This window comes from Alosa sapidissima, chromosome 6 (assembly GCF_018492685.1).
Source record: "Alosa sapidissima isolate fAloSap1 chromosome 6, fAloSap1.pri, whole genome shotgun sequence".
NCBI lineage: Eukaryota > Metazoa > Chordata > Actinopteri > Clupeiformes > Clupeidae > Alosa > Alosa sapidissima.
The window spans coordinates 13,257,850-13,282,064 of record NC_055962.1 but is presented as its reverse complement, the minus strand read 5'-3'; the positions used below and the strand labels follow the sequence as shown (position 1 = coordinate 13,282,064).

Below are 24,215 nucleotides of genomic sequence, written 5' to 3'. Positions count from 1 at the left end.
TTTACACAACGACACAGTCAATGTAACCGCAGTGTCATGCTGCTGTATACAGTTATATGTATGGAGGGAGCATGTTGGGACTGAGGAAGAACTGTAGCAGAGCCCCACACATGTATATATGCCCACACACACATACAGTAAGTGCCTGCATGAGTGCGGGGCATTCAACAGATAATGGTGAGGGACACTGAAGGACAAGTGACTTCACGGTGGACTGGTTCGTCTGTATGGAACTCGGACAGCTATTCATCTGTAAAACTGTGTGTAGGAACGCCCCCTCTATCTCTACTGCAAAAGCTATCAGGAGTCTGGGTCCTGTGCACAACGCCTTTGTGACTCTTTGTCTGAGTAGAAGTGATTTTTGCCAGGCTGACAAAACTATAATGATCAAACAGACCTTTCTATGAGATTATGTGTTGAACAGCATCAAATGTCAACACATCAGATTATTAATTCACACATTCACACACAATTGAGACATTTTAGTTAGGGACAGACTAAAGGAATATTTCACAATTCAAATGTAAATGCCAGCCATCTTTCAAAATAATCATAATAATAATAACCATAATAATTTCATAATGAATATGTCCACCAACTCTGCTAGAATTTCAGAATTAAAGGCTCTTGGTTCATTCAACAAATTGTGTAATTTCATACTCCCCAAGTAGAGCATCCTGTGGCATTCCCAATTCTACCTGACAGGAAAGGAATCTAAGGACTAAAATCTTAACTCAATTTAATTTTATTTAACGGTATATGGTGCCATAACTTGAATATGTCTCAAGAATATGCCTCAAGGTGCATTCTACAGGCTAACTTGAACTCAGGCACATTGGAGCACACAGCGGGACTAAATAAGCACTTAAATGACTGAGTGAATGTCCCGCTGGACCTAACTTTCAGATGCTTCGCTTCAATGCTTTCTACCGTACAGGCATAACTTAGCAAAGGGGAGTTTAGACTCCCAAACTATTTATCACCAGAAGAGCATTTCCAGGCAAGGTCAAATATAAGTATAAGTATATATACTCTTTTGATCCAGTGAGGGAAATTTGATCTCTGCATTTATCCCAATCCGTGAATTAGTGAAACACACACAGCACACAGTGAGGTGAAGCACACACTAATCCCGGCGCAGTGAGCTGCCTGCATCAACAGCGGCGCTCGGGGAGCAGTGAGGGGTTAGTTGCCTTGCTCAAGGGCACCTCAGCCGCGCCTACTGGTCGGGGTTCGAACCAGCAACCCTTCGGTTACAGGTCCGAGGTGCTAACCAGTAGGCCACGGCTGCCCCAAATGCAACATTACTGAAAGAAAAAAACTTTATCATCAAAATCAGGCTAATCGCTTTTACGCAATCAAACAGTTAAACCACATTGAAAATATTACCTAGCCCTAGATGTTGAGAGTAAATAGCACAAGCAGGTCAATATGTTCTGTAACGTCTACATAATCTACTACACTCTTACACGATATGTCTCTCGCTTGACTATGTGTGTCTACGTATGTATGTGTGGATGGCACTGTAAATGTAAAGCATATCTTATATCCTATATTTCCTCTATATATTTATTTTCTCTATATATATATATTTTCTTATCTATGACTGTCATCCAATGTTCTCTTCTTGCCTCTCTCACATACATTTTACATTATCACGTAACCAGACATCTATGCAGTCTGCAAAATCTCACAGCAATACTGCAGTACTGTCCATTAATGGCACATTAATAATCACATCTATACAATACCACTTATGGTGCTGAATGTTCTACCTTAGCTATATAAATTGAATGTGTGTGTGTGTGTGAGTGAGAGAGAGAGAAAAAGAGAATGAGAGAGTGAGAGTGAGAGAGAAATTGAGAGAGTGAGGTGCCTGTGTCTGTGTCTGTGTCTGTGTCTGTGTCTGTGTCTGTGTCTGTGTCTGTGTCTGTGTCTGTGTCTGTGTCTGTGTCTGTGGGAGTGAATGAATAAACCCAGCCTCAGTACCGGAGTCGATGCGTGCCTGTCTTCGGGCAGCACACTCCTCAATGCGCAGTTTGGGGATACCCTCAGCCACTGCCCGCGCCATTCCCCCCATCTCCTCGATCTCATTGATGAACTGTCAGAAAAACCCAATAGAACCCACAGAGAGAATGTTGGTTAAAAAATCATTCCTTCTAGAACTGCTAGAAACTGAACCGAAGTACATGCTTTTCCCCGTAACTGCTGTATCTGGCATAATCCGGTTAAGTGCATGTATGTTATTTCCTTTCATGTCCTGATATCTGAATGGAACTGATAACTACTCCTAAAATACCAGGGCCTTAGAGGCAATGGTTGAAACGCAAAACACATTATTGAATATTCCTGGTACAGCATCGATCGTCTTTTCAGAATTTTCTGCAGGTTAAAAACAGAGGTGTCAGAGGCAGCCACATGGAAAAGTGCAGGCTGACATGTTGGTAGTGTCGATAGGATACTGGCGATCTCTAAAGGTCTGGCTGGACATCTCTTCAATTCCTCTTCAACAGGATTACTCTTAAAATTTGATCTATCTTAAGACAACTTTTAGATTATTGCTGAAAGCAAATATAGACACTACGCACTGACGAGCCCAATTAGCCGTTGGTTATGTAAAGGATAACGCCACACATGGACTCATTTCTCAACTTACAGGACAAACTGCTGTTTGTTTAGTTCTAAATGAATGGTTACATTAGTTCTCTCTCGTTACCAAGCTAGCATATCCCAAGATATTGATATTAAAAATATACAGTCAGGTTTTAATTGGATTCTATGTTAAATGATGAAGAGCACATACATATAGATTAGATTTCCACACTAAAAACAATTAAATAGTAAATGAATAAATCATGCATGAAATCATATGATTTCTCTCCATCTCACACTTCATCCCTTTAGAACTGTACAAAGTAAACGTAATGATCTTAGCATTAATGAGCACAGAGCAAAATGGAACAATCAAATCAAATTTTGAAACATGTAACATGTTTTTTTCAGCATGATCTTTAGATGATGTGCACCACAGTTCAAAGATTGTTTGGTTCATATGCTTCAGAGCCTTATAGATATCTATAAGGCTCTGATATGCTTGAGATGTCAGCAGCTTCTCTGCTTGGACCCCTAATTATCATAACTTTATCATCCACTTGGCAAACCAGAGACATTGCCTTGTTGATGGTATAGTTTTAAAGTAGGGTATTTAGCAGGTCATAATGCCCAGCAATAGCTACAGCTACATAGTCATCTTTGTTCACATGCCCCATGTAGCTGGTGCTGGCTAGATCTACAGAACCTCTGTTTGTTGAGGTTTTAAACAGAGAGAGGTCCCGCTCACCTTCAGCGCAGCATCGTAGACATCGTTAGTGAGCGCCTCCATCATGTGAGAGCCACCCCACGGGTCTGCCACCTTGGGGATGCCCGACTCCTCCTGGATGATGATCTGGGTGTTGCGGGCGATGCGGGCACTCTTGACGGTGGGTAGGCCTAGCGCCTCATCAAACGAGTTGGTGTGGAGGGACTGGGTGCCGCCGAACACTGCCGCCATGGCCTCGATGACCGTGCGGATCACATTGTTGTATGGGTCCTGCGGAGGGACAAGGGGAGTTGTATTAAGGCAAGTTGTTTACAAGAGGTTTTTCTTTGCAGCCGTCACACTGTGCCTGGCCTCAGTGCCCTGGCTATTCAATGTTTAGGCTACAGTTTCTACAAAGCAATAGTGCTATTTGAAAAATTAAAATCACATAGAATATGTGGAGGTGGTGGTGGCGTAGTGGTTAAGGAGCTGGGTTAGAATGCATTTGCCTGAAGGTTGTGGGTTCAATGCAATTCAATTTGGTGGCTGCCACCACTGTGCCCTTGAGCAAGGCACTTAACCTCAAGTTGCTCCGGGGACAATGAAGTACCTTGTAATAGAACTGACAAGTCACTTTAGATGAAAAGTGTTTGCTAAATTAATAAATGCAATTGTAAATGTCAGTTATCCTAAGGTTGCTGAATTATATGCAAGGGTGAGAGAGTGCTCATGTACAAGACATATGAGGAGTGTGTGTGTGTGTGTGTGTGTGTGTGTGTGTGTGTGTTTAAGTGGGTGTGTGCATACGTGTGAGTGCGTGCGTGCGTTTATGCATTTGTGCGTGTGCAAACGTATTTATGTGTGTGTGTGTGTGTGTGTGTGTGTGTGTGGATGTGTGTGCGTGTGAGTGTGCATTTGTGTGTGCGTGATTTTATTATTTTTTCGGCCAATCAGCTGCATGTTACAAGCGATACACATGGCTACTTAATATACAGCAGAGGAGCAGAGCATGAGATATCAGACGCTATGGACCAAGCAAGATGTATTGCAGAAGAGCTCAACCGTGGTTCTTACAGCACAACAAAATGCCTAAATGCCATATGTTTTAATCTGTTTAAGTTAAGGTACCCAATTTATTTGAACTGTATTTAACCTGTAAGAGGGTTATGTTTGAAGGAAATTTGATTATATCTGACAAAATTATGATTTTTTTTAATGATTTAAAATTGTTAGAAAAATACTTAGGGTTTTAAAATCATCAGTTAACCTCTGTAAATATGTATTTGATAGAAAATGACAGTTTTTTGCTAAAATGACAGTTTTTACTGGAAATGTCCCCATAGCATAGGAAAAAGTGTGTAAAAATGTGCCATTTTGGAATATGGAGGCCATATTGGATTTTTGGACAAAATTCAACATGCCCCAAGTTTTAATCTGTTCCAATAGGGGTTCTGACCAGGAATCCATGGAGAAAACTTTGACCAAAAACTAAGCCTAATGTTTCCAGTAGATGACCTGTCTATATCCCACAGCTTGTTGGAACGGCAGATGGCAGAGTGTTTGTCAAGAACTTCGACTGGCAGAAGCATCCGAGTCCCTACATCAGAAGGCTTCCAAAGATCAAGAGTTATCAGCACTTCAGGTATTTATATTGAAACTTTCACATTGTGTTCATATTAAAAATAATTGTTTAATGATGGTGTTTTATGAGAAATAGTTAGCCATTTTTAAAATGTCCTGTTATTTGCTTACAGCTTTGATGCCAAGAGACCAGGTGTGGCGCTTGCAAAAAGTCACTGTGATGCAGAACCTGTGGAATTTCAGCTACTGCGCAATTCAGCGGTTCTGCCCCTTGTTGATAGTCTTCCTGTCCTGGTCCCACCTGGACTGAACATTGACATTGCTGATGAGGCAAAAGACATCACGTGCCCAGCGCCAAGGGTCACAGCACAGAAGAGTGCACAGAAAAATATGCAGAAGAGGATGCGGATGTGATCTCACCAAATAATTGGACTTCACAGCCTCTTGCTTGCTATGTTAGCCTTTATGCACAGTCTCTCCCTCCCTCTAACAGCCTGGACTAAATTCACTTAACTCTAGTTCTGACTTATAGTGTTGCCTTCAAAGTCTACTGACTTAAAACTGCACTGTCTTGCCTTACTTTTTTGCACTTTACCAAATAATACCTGAACTCTCCTGTACAACAGGGTTAGTCCCTGCCCTGTCACCCTTATCACACTTATCACACAGCCTCAGCACATTCATGTGGACCTTGTTTGTTATTTAGTATCTTTTTCATAGTATCTTTATTCTTATTGTCTAGTGTATAGGATCTTTATTCTTATTTTTCTATTGGATTCATATTGACATGTTATTGGGCCTTCTATTAGGAACTTCTAGATGTGGTTTATACCTTGGATTATGGGATTGTAACATCTTATGCTGTGTATTAATGCATGCTATTCAGGGCCTTTTGTAATAAAAGCATTTCCATTTCAATAAAGTACCTTCTAATTCTGATTATTCTCCTCAAGTCCAGTGAAGTGCCTAATGAAAATAACACTACATCAATATTAACAACACTACAATTCTTTCTGCCCTGCAGGCTAACAGATCCAGGTGTCACAGTGACACCTGTAGGGGGAAGGGCTACAGATACCAGATGTCACAGTGTGATATCGGTAGAGGAGGGCTTATCTCAATGAGATGCAAATGAGCACAATTGTCTTTCCTATGACTCAGGTGAGGTGACCATTTCCAAATCTATTAGGCCAGTTTTCTCAGTAAAAGGTTTTCAGAGGGGTATACATTCAAATTACCACAACTTATTCAAATATTATCAGATCTCCATGAGTGACATCATTGGATAGCTTTGAAACTACACTTTCAGAATCTGTGAATAACTCAAAATGTCTCTGGGAAGACATGTGGCTGGTTTTCATACGGCTGGTAACATATGTGTGTGCATGCCTGCCTGTTTCTGTGTGTGGGCATGCGTGCATGTGTGTGTTTATGTATGTGTTAGTGTGTGTGCTTGTGGGGACCAAATTAAATTTTTCTGTGAAAGTATAGTGGGGCTACAAGCCCACCAAGTTTCATGGGCCGTGGTCCTTTATGAACGCTATGATATGATACGCTATGATAGCTGCGGTCATAATTGTCAGATGGACTTGTCTCACTTGATACCCCTGTGACCATTAGAGGTCACTAAAGGCACATATTCTAATGCCTCAATCAAACAGACTGAAAAGGACCTACTAAGACCTGATATCTCAGCATAAATCTGAAACCAACCTCTTTTTCTCTGTCTTCTTCACAACACGTATCCTAATGAGATAACTGAATTGAATGTCTGACGTATTTATTTTTTCTGATGTCTGACGTCTTTTCTTTACTACATACAACTGAATGAGATAACTGAAGGAAATGCTTGACATACTTCTTTTTCTCTGTCCTTCCGTCACTACATATAATTCAATGAGATTACTGAATTAAATGTTTGACATAATATTGATGATTTACTTCCATTACACTGGTCTGATTCAGTATAGTTTTTATTCAAATAACTGAATGAACAATCCCCATCTATTCAACGTAATAGACTGAAATTAGACAGAATTAGAGCGTCCAACAAAAGTTCAGATCAAAAACAGAATGCTGTGTGACTCTGGGCCAGTTAGGATATTCCAACAGAAAACAATGCAATCAAATGGATTTTGTCACTGTTGCTCACTTTTGTCACAACTGGTTAAGACATGGTTTTACAGGGGAGAATATGGAGGCCCAGAATAAACCAATGCATCATGTGTGGTGGACCCAGTATGCTGTCTTTAGTCTACTCCCTGATAATGGCATGGCAGAGCATGTGTAGCAAGCCAAATTTAAGTCAGATCCACTCAAACCCAGAGTTATGTGGCTTATTTAGCTTCTTCTGATCATTTTGCTTTTAAAATCAGCTTATGTCTTTTACTGATGTGGTGTCAGGGGTATAATAGTCTGACTTCAGAAAGTAAAAGTCCTACCACATATTAACCATTCACTAAACCAGTTGATTCTAACCAGAACCAGCTAATTTGTGAAATCACCTGTGTTAAGATCACAGACAGAACCAATACTTCTGTCAACCCAATGTCTACCAACCCGTTGCTGAGCGGTCATGCTAGCTACCTAAACCAGCCTCTGACCAGTGCGGATGGAAATGTGATGGTTTTCACACTAGCGATAGAGGATCTGTCGCTTTTGGGGATTCACCGAGCTGCTGATCTGCTGAATGGCTTCAATATTTACTCTGCCCGGAGCTCAGACCTGGTGGTTGGATGTGCAAGAGCACCTGACCACATGTTGCGGCCGAATTTGCGATGGACAGTTCAAGAACACAATGTTGTTCAATTGCCAGAAGAGTCACCAATGCCCATAATATAGCCTATTTTTATTTAATTCTGTTTGTGTGTGTGTGTATTTTGTCTGTTTTGCTTTATTTATTTTTTATTATTATATTATATATTTATTAACATTTTACTATTATAGCCTAATTATTTCCAATAAGTGTGCTGGGTTACAGGTATCCTGGCAGATCATGCCGCTCCGTCCAGCACCAGGATTTTTATTTTATTTTTACTGTTTATTAGGCCTATTTGTTCATTTGTTTGTGCATGTCTGTCTGTGCTATGTTTGGGTACACTGGCGAGTCACACCTCTCCGTCCAGCACATAATTGTTTTTGCTTGATTCTCTTTGTTTGTAAACTCAGGGCATTGCCATAAAGAGCTTAATGTTCAGTCAATTTTCCCCTGAATAAACAATGGTTGATAATGATGAATGGTTCATGGTAGGACTAACGGCTCCTACACACAGTTGCGTGCGTTGCAGTGCTGGAGACGCATCCCATTCATTACATGGGCTCACGTCATCCGTTGCCGAACTGAATTGTGGGTCCGTTGCGTCGCGTTTCTCCCGTCGCTCGCGTTGAGAAGTTCAGCTGTTGCTGCACCGACAGACGGCACCGGCCAATCAACGGACGGCACCAACCAATCAAATTACGGTTATACTTCAAGTCATTTGCATAGCTACCGTCGGGAACACCCACTGGCATGCGTCGACGGAACGCAACTGTGTGTAGAAGCCGTTAAACTTTCTGCAGCTGGACCTTTACATCTCTCACTGGCGTTTAATGTAGACCAGGTGCTTGTGCTCATAGGTACCTGTTCAGTGAGGGACCACCCCGAGGTCTGGCAGTGGGTCCGTAGCAACAGGGACTTGGAGTTCTTGGGCTGGAAGTTCTCCTTGATCAGCGTGGCCCACAGGCGCCTGGCAGCCCGCAGCTTGGCAATCTCCATGTAGAAGTTCATGCCAATGCCCCAGAAAAAGGATAACCTGTATGGAAAAAGCAGAGGTAGACGTGTTATTCTTTTATGTTACTGTCACTGATCAGAAAACATTTCTTTAACTGTCAGTAGACCTTTTCAAACAAGAGATCACGCAAAATTTGCGTGAAGAGGAGCTGACAAATTACGCAGAAACATTTTCAAACGAGCAAACGAGCAAAATAATGCATGAATGTAGCTTCGGCACGTCACATTAAACACGATTGAGACAATAGATTGACCATATTGGACAACTGCAAAGCCTTATTATAGGCATGTTTCGTTTATGGCATGAACAGTGGAACTTATTGATCGAATTTCATCATAGGTGACAAATTACGCCGTCGCTAAACATTTTAAACTTGCACAAAACAGCATGAACATTGGCACGTCACATAAAACACAAATTGAAGCAATAGATTGACCATTGGACAATCCTACTGCAAAGCCTTTTCATAGGCATGCTACGTTTACTGAGTGCTGACTTGTGCGTCTTTTTTGGAGGGTGAACATAAACGTAAGCATGATTTTCTGAACTGGGGATCATCACTAATTTTACCCCCATAACTTTTGACAACTGAAAATAAAATGTGATACAATGAACAGAAAACATTTTCAGTGTGCTTGATCGCCATGTAGCCTAGTCAAATCAATTTAATCAAATTAATGTATGAAAATAAAGTTGTGCGTCATGTTATTGAAGAAGAGCAACGTTGCTATTCCCTGAAGATGAGTCAGCTATGGTGACCATTCATCTACAAATGCTTTTCTTATGGATGCCAGAAACTGCATATTACACTAGTAAGGGTAAAGCCTGTTGTCGCAAGTTTTGCACATGGTCCATAGGCTACAACAAAGTCAGACTTGTGTGATAGAAGAATATGGCAAGGCTATATATCTATCTCTAACTAGCTCATATCGAGAAGATTGCATGACGGAAATAACAGTGGACTAACCATAAGTAACTGAGGATAACTTGTAGACCATAAAGGTAAGAGTTCATTGTCGTTCATTACGTGCTATCTCTGCTATTGCTGCTTTTGATCGGTCAGATTTTACATCTCCTATGGTGGGTTGGACATATGTAGGACACATCACTCTTATGACAGTGTGTGACATAATTAAACACAATGACAACAGATTAAACTGCCTTCCCTAGTTGTTTGAATTAAATATAATTATTTATCCTTTTTTATTATGATTACAATCATAATCAATCATAATTATGTTTTTTGTTCTTTTGTTAGCCTGTCTGTGCAGCAATTTAAGTGTTGATTTCACCATCTGACTTTTCTGCATTTCAATATTTTGGAGAATCTCTCTCTAACACATAACACTGACCTGGGTGCAAACTCATCAATGGTCAGGCCAGCTTTGAGCCCAGTTCTGCAGTACTCCAGTCCGTTGGCAATGGTGTAGGCCAGCTCCAGGATGGCGTCGGCTCCAGCCTCTTGCAAGTGGTAGCCACTGATCGAGATGGAGTTGAACTTGGGCATGTTCTATAGGCAGAGTTTTATACAAATTAATCACTATCAAAAATATCTCTATGCCATGCAATATGATGCTACCAACACCAACAAATAGCTACTGTAACCTAAATGATCTATGATCATTTATTTCATTAAGTCAAGTTCTAAACAGTATTTGACAACAAAATACAGAACAACCCTTACTCCTATGATGGGGGAAAGTGAACAAAACTTACTGAAACAGTACATCTACATGTGTCATTCATATCTAGTCATAGATCGACAGTAATAATATAATAATACGTATGTCTAAAAGGGTATGGAACAAACAGTATGCGTACCTTAGAGGTGTAGGCAAATATGTCAGCGATGGCGTGCATGGAGGGTTCCGGAGGAAAGATATAGGTGTTGCGCACCATGAACTCCTTGAGGATGTCGTTCTGAATGGTGCCAGTCAACTTCTCCTTGCCCACACCCTGCTCCTCACCCGTCACAATGAACATAGCCAACACCGGGATGACTGCACCATTCATTGTCATGGAGACAGACATCTTCTCTAGGGGAATGCCGTCGAAGAGCAGTTTCATGTCCTCCACTGTATCAATGGCTACACCGGCCATGCCCACATCACCATGAACACGGGGGTTGTCAGAGTCGTATCCACGGTGAGTGGGCAGGTCAAAGGCCACGGAAAGACCCTGCTGGCCAGCTTAAGACAAGGAGAGGCAGAAGGAAAATTAAGTATTTAAGTGGAGACTTGAAATAAGGTGCATACAATTTTCAAGGACATGGGTCTGATCAGGTGGTAAAGTGAAGAGAAAAATATCTGCATACTTATCATACATCAGTTCACATAAAGATGGGCGCACCATCCTTTACAAATGAGCGTAAATGTGTGTGTATACCTTTAATGTTATCTCTGTAAAACTTGTTACTCTCTTCCACTGTGCTGAAGCCGGCATACTGTCTAATCGTCCAGGGCCTGAACGTGTACATAGTGGGGTAAGGACCCCGAGTGAAGGGGAACACGCCTGGAAGTTCATCAGCACCAGCTGCTGAGTCGACTTTAGTGTACACTGGCTTGATGGAGATGCCCTCCGGCGTGCGCCAGATCAGGTCCTCTGGGTTCTTCCCTTTCAGCTGTTTCTTGGCCAGGTTAGCCCAGCTTTCGTGCAGCTTGATCTCATCGCGCCGCGCTGTCGCGGTCCAGAAACGTCTGCCCTGATAAGTGTCTAGACAGGGAGCGGTGCGGGCAGCGACTAGTAACCGCTGGGCAGCCAAGGACGCACACGCTTTCTGTGCTGTCAACATGGCGCTGCGTTATCACACCTGTAAAAGCAAAGACGCACAAGTCCAAGATTAGCTGCATTATTTATGTATGTGTAACTAGGTACAAACACGCAACCAGCAGACATAATTTTTCAACTAGTGGGCACTATAATTTTAATTCAAGTTAAAAGTAGTCAACGTCACAGTAGTCCGTGCTGGCTGTTTTCGGTCACTACACTGATGGATAGTTTTGATCATTATTTAGGCCCATTTGAGTTACGACAGTTGACCTACAACACAATTAGGTTAGCCTATGAAGATCAGGTAGCTTCCACCCCTGATGACACGAAAGAAATTGTAAGTGTTACACAACAGCAGGTTCCCTTCTATGCTATTATATGACGGGAACAAAATTACCCAAAGACACATACTTGGTGGGAAGCTAACAAACACTACTGCCCAAAATTACTTTTGTGAAGTGTTTTCTTAAATATAAATGCATGCGTTATCTAAGTTAGCCAACTAAGCAATGTTAGCTTTGCTATCTTGCAGTGTGCACATTAGCCAACCTCGACAGCGCTTTGGACATGTATAAGAGCTTATACTTGAGGAGGATACAACACGAATGGTGAAATCCTGCTAATTGTATGATTCATGGTCTATGCAAAGCCATTTGGTTGATATAGAAGCAACAATTCTGACCTTGCGTTTGTTATGCTCCTGGTATGTGTTCTGAAAAGGCGTGGAAAGATTTATCCAATCACAATTCATAACATAGGATACAGCCAATCATATTCGTCAATTTCTTCATCGTGAATTTCAGTGGTGTGGTGTGTGCGCAAGACTGACCTCGCCTGTAGTGGAGTTGTAAGTAGTGAAGAATTATGTCCGAGATCTCAATGCGTTCGTCCTCTGACCTCTGTTAATCACAATAATGTCATGAAGCAATGTTGAGACACTGAAAACGTGAGAAATGAAGACAACGAACTATCTTTCAAGTTGTTTTATTTAGTTTCTTATAATTTACATATAAAATAAATAAAAATAAAACAATAAAAAATAAACACTTTTACAGAAATCAACCTTCAACTTAATAGTTTAAAACAACTACAAATTGTTTGCTCAATAAAATAGTGAAACATTTTAAGTCTCTATATCTCTGCCAGTAGTATATGTACACTAAACTGCTGTTTCTCACATAATCATTTCTCAATGCTGACAAAACTAAAATTTAGTTTGAACAGACATAACATTTGTTATATAAAACAAATTAGGATGATAGATTACAGGTGAATAAAAATTTGAGTTCACTGTCAGCTTTACAAAAACAGATTTTAGTCAACTTCTTCCATTCTTGAAGTGTCGTCATCATCACCCTCAAGAACAGGCATGTCTTCCTCAGGCAGAGGGATGTCATCCTCAGGGGAGCCGTCATCATCAATGCCAAGGCCCAGCTTGATCATTCTGTAGATGCGGTTTGCGTGTGTCTGAGGGTCCTCCAGTGTGAAGCCAGATGAGAGCAGGGACGTCTCAAACAGCAGGATCACCAGGTCCTTCACGGCTTTGTCGTTCTTGTCAGCCTCTGCCTTTTCTCTGAGGGTTTCGATGATGGGGTGTACCGGGTTAATCTCCAGGTGCTTCTTTGCTGTCATGTAGCCCACGGTGGAGTGGTCCCTCAGGGCCTGGGACTTCATGATCCTCTCCATGTTGGCCGTCCACCCATATGTACTGGTAACAATGCAGCAGGGGGAGGCAACCAGGCGGTTGGATACAGCAACCTGTTAGTGAGTAAAAAGATATTAGTTACATCTGTACTTTCTATATATCACAATACCTTCAGCATCTGTACAGTTTTTTTCTGCACTATTTACCTTCTCCACTTTTTTGTCCAGGATGTCTTTCATGATCTTGCACAGGTTTTCATATTTCGTGTTGAGCTCCTCTTGTTTCTTCTTCTCTTCCTCATCCTCCGGAAGCTCCAAGCCTTCCTTGGTTACCGACACAAGATTCTTCCCATCATACTCCTTTAGCTGCTGGACACAGTACTCATCAATTGGCTCAATCATGTAGATGACCTCCAGACCAGCCTTACGAAGACGCTCCACAAAGGCTGAATTGGCCACCTGCTCCTTGGTCTCACCGGTGATGTAGTAAATGTGCTTCTGGTTTTCCTTCATGCGTGACACATAGTCCTTCAGAGACACCATCTCGTCTGCGGAGTTGGAGGTGTAGTAGCGCAGCAGCTCTGAGAGCTTCTTGCGGTTCTGGGCATCCTCGTGGATGCCCAACTTGATGTTCTTGGAGAACTGCTCATAGAACTTTTTGTAGTTCTCCTTGTCCTCAGAGATTTCGGTAAAGAGATCCAGGCACTTCTTGACCAGGTTTTTGCGGATGACCTTCAGGATCTTGCTCTGCTGCAGCATCTCCCTAGAGATGTTCAGGGGAAGGTCCTCAGAGTCCACCACACCACGGATGAAGGTCAGGTACTCTGGAATCAGATCCTCACAGTTGTCCATGATGAAGACCCTGCGCACGTACAGTTTGATGTTGTTTCGCCTCTTCTTGCTCTCAAACAGGTCAAAGGCGGCTCTCCTAGGGGCGAAAAGCAGGGCTCTGAACTCCAGCTGACCTTCAACTGAGAAGTGTTTGACAGCCAGATGGTCCTCCCAATCATTAGTGAGGCTTTTGTAGAACTCTCCGTACTCCTCGTCGGTGATATCGTCAGGGTTACGTGTCCAGATGGGTTTGGTCTTGTTCAGCTCCTGGACGTCGGTGTACTTCTCCTTCACCTTCTTCTTCCTCTTATTTTTACTTTCTTTGGTGTCCTCGTCTTCATCTGCTCCAATGTCCTCAATCTGAGGCTTGTCTTTGTTCTCGGCTGTGTCCACCTCCTCAATGTTCTCCCCCTCCTCAAGGTCGACCTCCTTCTCCCTTTGTTTCTGAACATAGAGTGTGATGGGATAACCAATGAACTGGGAGTGCTTCTTCACAACCTCCTTGATTCTCTGCTCCTCTGTGTATTCTGACTGGTCCTCCTTCAGGTGGAGAATGACTTTGGTACCACGCCCAATGGATTCACCTAAGTTCACAAAACAATATGAAGCACTTAGTTGTAGGAACAATGTCGGACCGCAAAAAGATAATAAATGATTTTTAATAGTTTCAAATGTATTTTGAACCTATTTTCATAAGGCAATGACTTACCCAAATCAGGTTTCACTGTAAAAGAGCCTCCAGCAGCAGACTCCCATATGTACTGCTCGTCATCGTTGTGTTTGGTGATCACGGTCACTTTCTCAGACACCAGGTAAGCAGAGTAGAAACCCACACCAAACTGCCCGATCATGGAGATGTCGGCTCCAGCCTGCAGAGCCTCCATGAAGGCCTTGGTACCAGACTTGGCGATGGTGCCCAGGTTGTTGATGAGGTCAGCCTTGGTCATGCCGATACCAGTGTCAGTGATGGTCAAAGTGCGAGCATGCTGGTCTGGAGTGATGTCAATTTTCAGATCTTTGCAGGATTCGAGTCGGCTGGGGTCTGTCAAACTCTCGTATCTGATCTTGTCCAAGGCATCAGATGAATTGGAGACCAGCTCTCTGAGGAAGATCTCTTTGTTGGAGTAGAAAGTGTTGATGATCAGGGACATCAACTGCGCAATTTCTGCCTGGAAAGCAAATGTCTCCACATCCTCCGTAGTGTTTGCTGTGTTTCTCTCAGGCATTTTGTATGTTAAATTTGTGCAATAAAATCACTTCAAAGAGTTTCCCTAATGTGATTTGCCTGTGTGGCCTATTGGGATATGTCCTTCCTTTGGACTCTGATGAACGTTTCACTTGGCTCAGTGTTTCTGCAGAGCTGCCAGCCTGCTGCAGCCTTATTAATACTTGGTTTAAGTTTCTAGAAGTTTCTCCCTCTGCACAGACACATCCAGACTGTGCTGTGCGCTTCGCTTCCTTCTCTATGGGAGGGGGTGTGTGTGTGTGTGTGTGAGAGGGGGGGGGGGGGGGTGGGGGGGTTCGCAGGGGTGTCTGATTTCTTATGTGCTTCCTCTGCCGTGAGATAACAGGGGGTGCATGTCACTCATGGGAATTATCTCGAAAAGATTACAGGCACATGCAATGCAACACATAGACGTACAAAGAACATAACAACAGATTTTGTGAATGAACAAAATTCATCGTGACTTGATCATTTCTATTCCTGGATTTAAAAAAAAAATATTGTTATAAAAAGTAATTGGTTATAAATCGCTTACCAATATCAATCATACAATTTGATGTCTAAATAGCTCATACTGAGCAATGGGGAGACTTAAAAAAAGGTTAAGCCTACCATGACTCAATATTAGAGATATAGCAAGCAGCACTGAACATGCCTGGGTGAGCTTTCTGTTTCCTAGTCTTTGTATTAACACAGAATGATAATGATTAATCAGAACCATATTACTTACTATCTGATTGCTGTAGTAACACTGATTTAGAATCAAGACTAAAACAGGATTTTTCCATGAATATGAGTAATGAGTCTGCAAATGCTTTTGAGTCATGCAATTAAATGTGATTATGATCATCTTTTTTTCTTTGCTCACCCCACAGTCAGCTCTTTTCTGGTTTCTGTTTTTCAAATTGAATAACTAGCCCAAATGCATAGGTGTGCAGGCATTATTACATACATACCAGTTTCACTGGTGTTTACAAGCACACCAGAGCAATATGGAGAGGCTTTTGCATGTTCTTTAGATAATTTCACTGGCAATTTCTAGGTATCTCTTTAATGCCTCCAATATATTGATAACATGCTTACTCGTTCATTCATGTGTTATTTTTGAAGTGAAGAACATGTACTATATCTGACATTTCAAATTATGCTATCACCAAGTAATATTTTGTTAAAACCACTCATTTTAAAATAAACTAGGATACACTAGGATATTTCACTTGTATTAACACAGCTATTGTTAAGTGTATCATTAAATTATGAATGGTACAAATGAATGGTTTAAAGAATGATCCCAAGCCTAATAGTCTGAAATGTGCTTAGGTATTGGAGCATATTGGGCATTTGGTGTAGGTCATCTGTGACATCGATATAGGCCCAGAGTACTCTCGTAGTATCTGGAAGGTTCTTAAGCAACTCTTGCCTGTGTGGTCTCACAGCCATAGAAGGAAGATGGTAATAGGACACCCGCACAACCCAGCTCTGTGAGATTTTTTCAACCTGCATGTGCGAGTGAGAGCACTTCTTCTGAATGGGAGTTTCCAGAAAAGTCCACCAAGTATAAAAAGACAGTGTGTCTTCAGCATGTGGTGTAAGAAGATACCAAATCACAGAGAAGCTCACTGATTGGGAACAGCAGAGAAGTAGTAATATATTAAACAGTCTTTTTTTATTGTTTAGCATTTTATTCAGAATTTTCAAAATGCCAGCACAGAATGCAATGGAGGATGTGGAGACTTTTGCCTTTCAGGCAGAAATTGCACAGTTGATGTCCCTGATCATCAACACTTTCTACTCCAACAAAGAGATCTTCCTCAGAGAGCTGGTCTCAAATTCATCTGATGCCTTGGACAAGATCAGATACGAGAGTTTGACAGACCCCAGCCGACTCGAATCCTGCAAGGATCTGAAGATTGACATCACTCCAGACCAGCATGCTCGCACTTTGACCATCACTGACACTGGTATCGGCATGACCAAGGCTGACCTCATCAACAACCTGGGCACCATCGCCAAGTCTGGCACAAAGGCCTTCATGGAGGCTCTGCAGGCTGGAGCCGACATCTCCATGATCGGGCAGTTTGGTGTGGGTTTCTACTCTGCTTACCTGGTGTCTGAGAAAGTGACCGTGATCACCAAACACAACGATGACGAGCAGTACATATGGGAGTCTGCTGCTGGAGGCTCTTTTACAGTGAAACCTGATTTGGGTAAGTCATTGCCTTATGAAAATAGATTCAAAATACATTTGAAACTATTAAAAATCATTTATTATCTTTTTGCGGTACGACATTGTTCCTACAACTAAGTGCTTCATATTGTTTTGTGAACTTAGGTGAATCCATTGGGCGTGGTACCAAAGTCATTCTCCACCTGAAGGAGGACCAGTCAGAATACACAGAGGAGAAGAGAATCAAGGAGGTTGTGAAGAAGCACTCCCAGTTCATTGGTTATCCCATCACACTCTATGTTCAGAAACAAAGGGAGAAGGAGGTCGACCTTGAGGAGGGGGAGAACATTGAGGAGGTGGACACAGCAGAGGACAAAGACAAGCCTCAGATTGAGGACATTGGAGCAGATGAAGACGAGGACACCAAAGAAAGTAAAAATAAGAGGAAGAAGAAGGTGAAGGAGAAGTACACCGACGTCCAGGAGCTGAACAAGACCAAACCCATCTGGACACGTAACCCTGACGATATCACCGACGAGGAGTACGGAGAGTTCTACAAAAGCCTCACTAATGATTGGGAGGACCATCTGGCTGTCAAACACTTCTCAGTTGAGGGTCAGCTGGAGTTCAGAGCCCTGCTTTTCACCCCTAGGAGAGCCGCCTTTGACCTGTTTGAGAGCAAGAAGAGGCGAAACAACATCAAACTGTACGTGCGCAGGGTCTTCATCATGGACAACTGTGAGGATCTGATTCCAGAGTACCTGACCTTCATCCGTGGTGTGGTGGACTCTGAGGACCTTCCCCTGAACATCTCTAGGGAGATGCTGCAGCAGAGCAAGATCCTGAAGGTCATCCGCAAAAACCTGGTCAAGAAGTGCCTGGATCTCTTTACCGAAATCTCTGAGGACAAGGAGAACTACAAAAAGTTCTATGAGCAGTTCTCCAAGAACATCAAGTTGGGCATCCACGAGGATGCCCAGAACCGCAAGAAGCTCTCAGAGCTGCTGCGCTACTACACCTCCAACTCCGCAGACGAGATGGTGTCTCTGAAGGACTATGTGTCACGCATGAAGGAAAACCAGAAGCACATTTACTACATCACCGGTGAGACCAAGGAGCAGGTGGCCAATTGTGCCTTTGTGGAGCGTCTTCGTAAGGCTGGCCTGGAGGTCATCTACATGATTGAGCCAATTGATGAGTACTGTGTCCAGCAGCTAAAGGAGTATGATGGGAAGAATCTTGTGTCGGTAACCAAGGAAGGCTTGGAGCTTCCGGAGGATGAGGAAGAGAAGAAGAAACAAGAGGAGCTCAACACGAAATTTGAAAACCTGTGCAAGATCATGAAAGACATCCTGGACAAAAAAGTGGAGAAGGTAAATAGTGCAGAAAAAAAACTGTACAGATGCTGAAGGTATTGTGATATATGGAAAGTACAGATGTAACTAATATCTTTTTCACTCACTAACAGGTTGCTGTATCCAACCGCCTGGTTGCCTCCCCCTGCTGCATTGTTACCAGTACATATGGGTGGACGGCCAACATGGAGAGGATCATGAAGTCCCAGGCCCTGAGGGACCAATCCACCATGGGCTACATGACAGCAAAGAAGCACCTGGAGATTAATCCCGTACACCCCATCATCGAAACCCTCCGAGAAAAGGCAGAGGCTGACAAGAACGACAAAGCCGTGAAGGACCTGGTGATCCTGCTGTTTGAGACGTCCCTGCTCTCATCTGGCTTCACACTAGAGGACCCTCAGACACACGCAAACCGCATCTACAGAATGATCAAGCTGGGCCTTGGCATTGATGATGACGGCTCCCCTGAGGATGACATCCCTCTGCCTGAGGAAGACATGCCTGTTCTTGAGGGGGATGATGACGACACTTCAAGAATGGAGGAAGTAGATTAAGAGACTGTTTAAGGCACTATTTAACGTTTAACAGTTTTATACTTGTCTCTTAAATTTGAGTACTGGTACACATAGCTTGTCTTTAGGTTTTAATGTTAGCTTCAATAAGTACTCACAATATTTTCTATCTCTGTTTTTTATTTGGTTAAATGAAGAATTTCATTTCTAGTAAAAATATTTATTTATTGTATGCCATTTTGCCATTCAGGTGCTATTTTTGTATTATAATTTTGAATAAAATTAATCAAAATCAAGTTCATGTGTACTATCTGTATAGTATGCAAACCACCACTGAACCACAAAATGCACAGAGCAAAGTGCTATGATTTCTCAACGCAACATTTCCACTGTCAGATCCATCTTAAATGTCACATTTATGACATCTGACAATATGACCTTTTCTAGATCCAAAGTCAGCTTTTTTGTCACATATAAAACTAATTCAAACAGTTTTACATGAGTTTGTGATTGTTCTCAAGAAACATTACAGGCACAAGCAATACAACAGATAGATGTACAAAGAACATAACAACAGATTTTGTCAAAGAAAAAAAAACATTTTGACTTGATCATTTCTATTCCTAGATTTTCCAAAAAAATCAATAATTGGTTATAAATTGCTCACCAATACCAATTATAAAATGTAATGTCTAAGTAGCTCATACTGAGCAATGGCAAGACTTAAAAAAGATTAAGCCCACCATGACTTAATATTAGAGATATAGCAAGCAGCACTGAACATGCCTTGGTGAGCTTTCTAGTTTTGTATTAACACAGAATGATAAAGATTAGGCAGAACCATCACTATCTGTTTGCTCTAACACGTATTTAGAATCAAGACTAAAAAAGGATGTTTCCATGAATAAGTGCAATGAGTCTGCAAATGTGATTATAATGAAACATGGCTCAGACAGTGTTTTGTTAATTGTGGTTAATGTCATTGTTGCACTTTTGAGAGTTTTGTCATTTGAAGTGATTTTATAACTAAAATATTAAATGCCTGACCTTAAAGCATGTTTACTGCTCCACCACTGTCATCCACAGATCCAATAAATGATCTAAAGGAGATAACTGAACAATAGTAGTAGTCGCTATTAAGTCTGAAGAGAATATGACAATGCAAGTAACTTTTATAATCTTTGCCTTAAGTGCTGATACGGCATTACATCTTTTTTCTTTGCTCATCCCAGTCAGCTTTAAACCCAGTTTCTGTTTTTTAAATTGAATAACTAGCCCAAATGCATAGGTGTGCAGGCATTATTACATACATATCAGTTTCATTGGTGTTTACCACAGAGCAATACGGAGAGGCTTTTGTATGTTCTTTAGATAATTTCACTGCTGGCAATCTCTAGATATCTCTTTAATGCCTCCAATATGTTGATAACATGCTTACTCGTTTATTCATGTGTTATTTTTTTATTCTTTACATTTTACATCATTTTGAAGTAAATAACATGTACCGGTACTATATCTGACATTTCAAATTATGCTATCACCATGTAATATTTTCTTTAAACCGCTCATTTTGAAATAAACTACAATACACTAGGATATTTCACTTGTATTAACACAGCTATTGCTTAGTTTATCATTAAATAATGAATGGCATAAATTAATGATTTAAAAAATGAACCCAAGCATAGTCTGAAATGTGCTTAGGCATTGGAGCATATTGTGCATTTGGAGTAGGTCCTCTGTGACATAGATATATGCCCAGAGTACTCTCGTAGTATCTGGAAGGTTCTTTCCATAAGTAACACTTGCCTGTGTGGTCTCAGAGCCATAGAAGGAAGATGGTAATAAGACACTTGCACAACCCAGCTCTGTGAGTTCTTTTCAAGGCACTGCATGTGCGAGTAAGAGCACTCCTTCTGAATGGGAGCTTCCAGAAAAGTCCACCAAGTATAAAAAGACAGTGTGTCTTCAGCATGTGGTGTGAGAAGATACCAAATCACAGAGAAGCTCACTGATTGGGAACAGCAGAGAAGTAGTAATATATTAAACAGTCTTTTTTTTATTGCTTAGCATTTTATTCAGAATTTTCAAAATGCCAGCACAGAATGCAATGGAGGATGTGGAGACTTTTGCCTTTCAGGCAGAAATTGCACAGTTGATGTCCCTGATCATCAACACTTTCTACTCCAACAAAGAGATCTTCCTCAGAGAGCTGGTCTCAAATTCATCTGATGCCTTGGACAAGATCAGATACGAGAGTTTGACAGACCCCAGCCGACTCGAATCCTGCAAGGATCTGAAGATTGACATCACTCCAGACCAGCATGCTCGCACTTTGACCATCACTGACACTGGTATCGGCATGACCAAGGCTGACCTCATCAACAACCTGGGCACCATCGCCAAGTCTGGCACAAAGGCCTTCATGGAGGCTCTGCAGGCAGGAGCCGACATCTCCATGATCGGGCAGTTTGGTGTGGGTTTCTACTCTGCTTACCTGGTGTCTGAGAAAGTGACCGTGATCACCAAACACAACGATGACGAGCAGTACATATGGGAGTCTGCTGCTGGAGGCTCTTTTACAGTGAAACTTGATTTGGGTATGTCATCGCCTTGTGAAAATAGATTAAAAATACATTTGAAACTATTAAAAATCATTTATTATCTTTTTGCGGTACAACATTGTTCCTACAACTAAGTGCTTCATATTGTTTTGTGAACTTAGGTGAATCCATTGGGCGTGGTACCAAAGTCATTCTCCACCTGAAGGAGGACCAGTCAGAATACACAGAGGAGAAGAGAATCAAGGAGGTTGTGAAGAAGCACTCCCAGTTCATTGGTTATCCCATCACACTCTATGTTCAGAAACAAAGGGAGAAGGAGGTCGACCTTGAGGAGGGGGAGAACATTGAGGAGGTGGACACAGTAGAGGACAAAGACAAGCCTCAAATTGAGGACATTGGAGCAGATGAAGACGAGGACACCAAAGAAAGTAAAAATAAGAGGAAGAAGAAGGTGAAGGAGAAGTACACCGACGTCCAGGAGCTGAACAAGACCAAACCCATCTGGACACGTAACCCTGACGATATCACCAACGAGGAGTACGGAGAGTTCTACAAAAGCCTCACTAATGATTGGGAGGACCATCTGGCTGTCAAACACTTCTCAGTTGAGGGTCAGCTGGAGTTCAGAGCCCTGCTTTTCGCCCCTAGGAGAGCCGCCTTTGACCTGTTTGAGAGCAAGAAGAGGCGAAGCAACATCAAACTGTATGTGCGCAGGGTCTTCATCATGGACAACTGTGAGGATCTGATTCCAGAGTACCTGACCTTCATCCGTGGTGTGGTGGACTCTGAGGACCTGCCCCTGAACATCTCTAGGGAGATGCTGCAGCAGAGCAAGATCCTGAAGGTCATCCGCAAAAACCTGGTCAAAAAGTGCCTAGAGCTCTTCACCGAAATCTCTGAGGACAAGGAAAACTTCAAGAAGTTCTACGAGCAGTTCTCCAAGAACATCAAGTTGGGCATCCACGAGGATGCCCAGAACCGCAAGAAGCTCTCAGAGCTGCTGCGCTACTACACCTCCAACTCCGCAGACGAGATGGTGTCTCTGAAGGACTATGTGTCACGCATGAAGGAAAACCAGAAGCACATTTACTACATCACCGGTGAGACCAAGGAGCAGGTGGCCAATTCAGCCTTTGTGGAGCGTCTTCGTAAGGCTGGCCTGGAGGTCATCTACATGATTGAGCCAATTGATGAGTACTGTGTCCAGCAGCTAAAGGAGTATGATGGGAAGAATCTTGTGTCGGTAACCAAGGAAGGCTTGGAGCTTCCGGAGGATGAGGAAGAGAAGAAGAAACAAGAGGAGCTCAACACGAAATTTGAAAACCTGTGCAAGATCATGAAAGACATCCTGGACAAAAAAGTGGAGAAAGTAAATAGTGCAGAAAAAAAAAAAAAACTGTACAGATGCTGAAGGTTATTTGATATATAGAAAGTACAGATGTAACTAATATCTTTTTCACTCACTAACAGGTTGCTGTATCCAACCGCCTGGTTGCTTCGCCCTGCTGCATTGTTACCAGTACATATGGGTGGACGGCCAACATGGAGAGGATCATGAAGTCCCAGGCCCTGAGGGACCACTCCACCATGGGCTACATGACAGCAAAGAAGCACCTGGAGATTAACCCCCTACACCCCATCATCGAAACCCTCCGAGAAAAGGCAGAGGCTGACAAGAACGACAAAGCCGTGAAGGACCTGGTGATCCTGCTGTTTGAGACGTCCCTGCTCTCATCTGGCTTCACACTGGAGGACCCTCAGACACACGCAAACCGCATCTACAGAATGATCAAGCTGGGCCTTGGCATTGATGATGACGGCTCCCCTGAGGATGACATCCCTCTGCCTGAGGAAGACATGCCTGTTCTTGAGGGTGATGATGACGACACTTCAAGAATGGAAGAAGTTGACTAAAATCTGTTTTTGTAAAGCTGACAGTGAACTCAAATTTTTATTCACCTGTAATCTATCATCCTAATTTGTTTTATATAACAAATGTTATATCTGTTCAAACTAAATTTTAGCATTGAGAAATGATTATGTGAGAAACAGCAGTTGTACATATACTACTGGCAGAGATATAGAGACTTAAAATGTTTCACTATTTTATTGAGCAAACAATTTGTAGTTGTTTTAAACTATTAAGTTGAAGGTTGATTTCTGTAAAAGTGTTTATTTTTTATTGTTTTATTTTATATGTAAATTATAAGAAACTAAATAAAACAACTTGAAAGATAGTTCGTTGTCTTCATTTCTCACGTTTTCAGTGTCTCAATATTGCTTCATGACATTATTGTGATTAAGAGGTCAGAGGACGAACGCATTGAGATCTCTGACATAATTCTTCACTACTTACAACTCCACTACGGGCGAGGTCAGTCTTGCGCACACACCACACAGAAATTGACGAATATGATTGGCTGTATCCTATGTTATGAATTGTGATTGGATAAATCTTTCCACGCCTTTTCAGAACACATACCAAGAGCGTAAACG

General features: G+C 42.1%; 4 protein-coding genes across 5 annotated transcripts in view; 2 read left to right on the top strand and 2 right to left on the bottom strand.

Moving 5' to 3' along the window:
- The window catches only part of mmut (methylmalonyl CoA mutase), a 37,775-nt gene extending 25,598 nt beyond the window's left edge, over window positions 1-12,177 (bottom strand). Inside the window, exons 1-7 of one of the 2 annotated variants that reach the window (XM_042096247.1) lie at window positions 12,101-12,177; window positions 11,035-11,458; window positions 10,471-10,838; window positions 10,002-10,159; window positions 8,499-8,670; window positions 3,341-3,589; window positions 1,990-2,101 (exon numbers count right to left, since the gene is read on the bottom strand). In XM_042096247.1, the coding sequence (XP_041952181.1) occupies window positions 1,990-2,101; window positions 3,341-3,589; window positions 8,499-8,670; window positions 10,002-10,159; window positions 10,471-10,838; window positions 11,035-11,440 (1,465 nt within the window). In that variant the 5' untranslated portion in view covers window positions 11,441-11,458; window positions 12,101-12,177. The other variant, XM_042096248.1, reaches the window with a different exon arrangement.
- Window positions 12,178-12,372: 195 nt separating this feature from the next.
- Window positions 12,373-15,256, bottom strand: LOC121712164 (heat shock protein HSP 90-alpha 1-like). Its single transcript, XM_042096252.1, has 3 exons — window positions 14,603-15,256; window positions 13,270-14,477; window positions 12,373-13,176 (listed from the first exon to the last, which is right to left on the bottom strand). Exons 1-3 carry the CDS (start codon window positions 15,117-15,119, stop codon window positions 12,733-12,735), a joined length of 2,169 nt encoding a protein of 722 aa, XP_041952186.1. The 5' UTR covers window positions 15,120-15,256; the 3' UTR covers window positions 12,373-12,732.
- A 1,455-nt stretch (window positions 15,257-16,711) lies between these two features.
- On the top strand, window positions 16,712-19,648 carry LOC121712165 (heat shock protein HSP 90-alpha 1-like). Its single transcript, XM_042096253.1, has 3 exons — window positions 16,712-17,325; window positions 17,451-18,658; window positions 18,754-19,648. The coding sequence occupies exons 1-3, from the start codon at window positions 16,818-16,820 to the stop codon at window positions 19,195-19,197; spliced, it is 2,160 nt and encodes a 719-aa protein (XP_041952187.1). The 5' UTR covers window positions 16,712-16,817; the 3' UTR covers window positions 19,198-19,648.
- Window positions 19,649-21,101: 1,453 nt separating this feature from the next.
- Window positions 21,102-23,884, top strand: LOC121712166 (heat shock protein HSP 90-alpha 1-like). Its single transcript, XM_042096254.1, has 3 exons — window positions 21,102-21,755; window positions 21,881-23,088; window positions 23,190-23,884. Exons 1-3 carry the CDS (start codon window positions 21,248-21,250, stop codon window positions 23,631-23,633), a joined length of 2,160 nt encoding a protein of 719 aa, XP_041952188.1. The 5' UTR covers window positions 21,102-21,247; the 3' UTR covers window positions 23,634-23,884.
- Window positions 23,885-24,215: the final 331 nt, after the last annotated feature.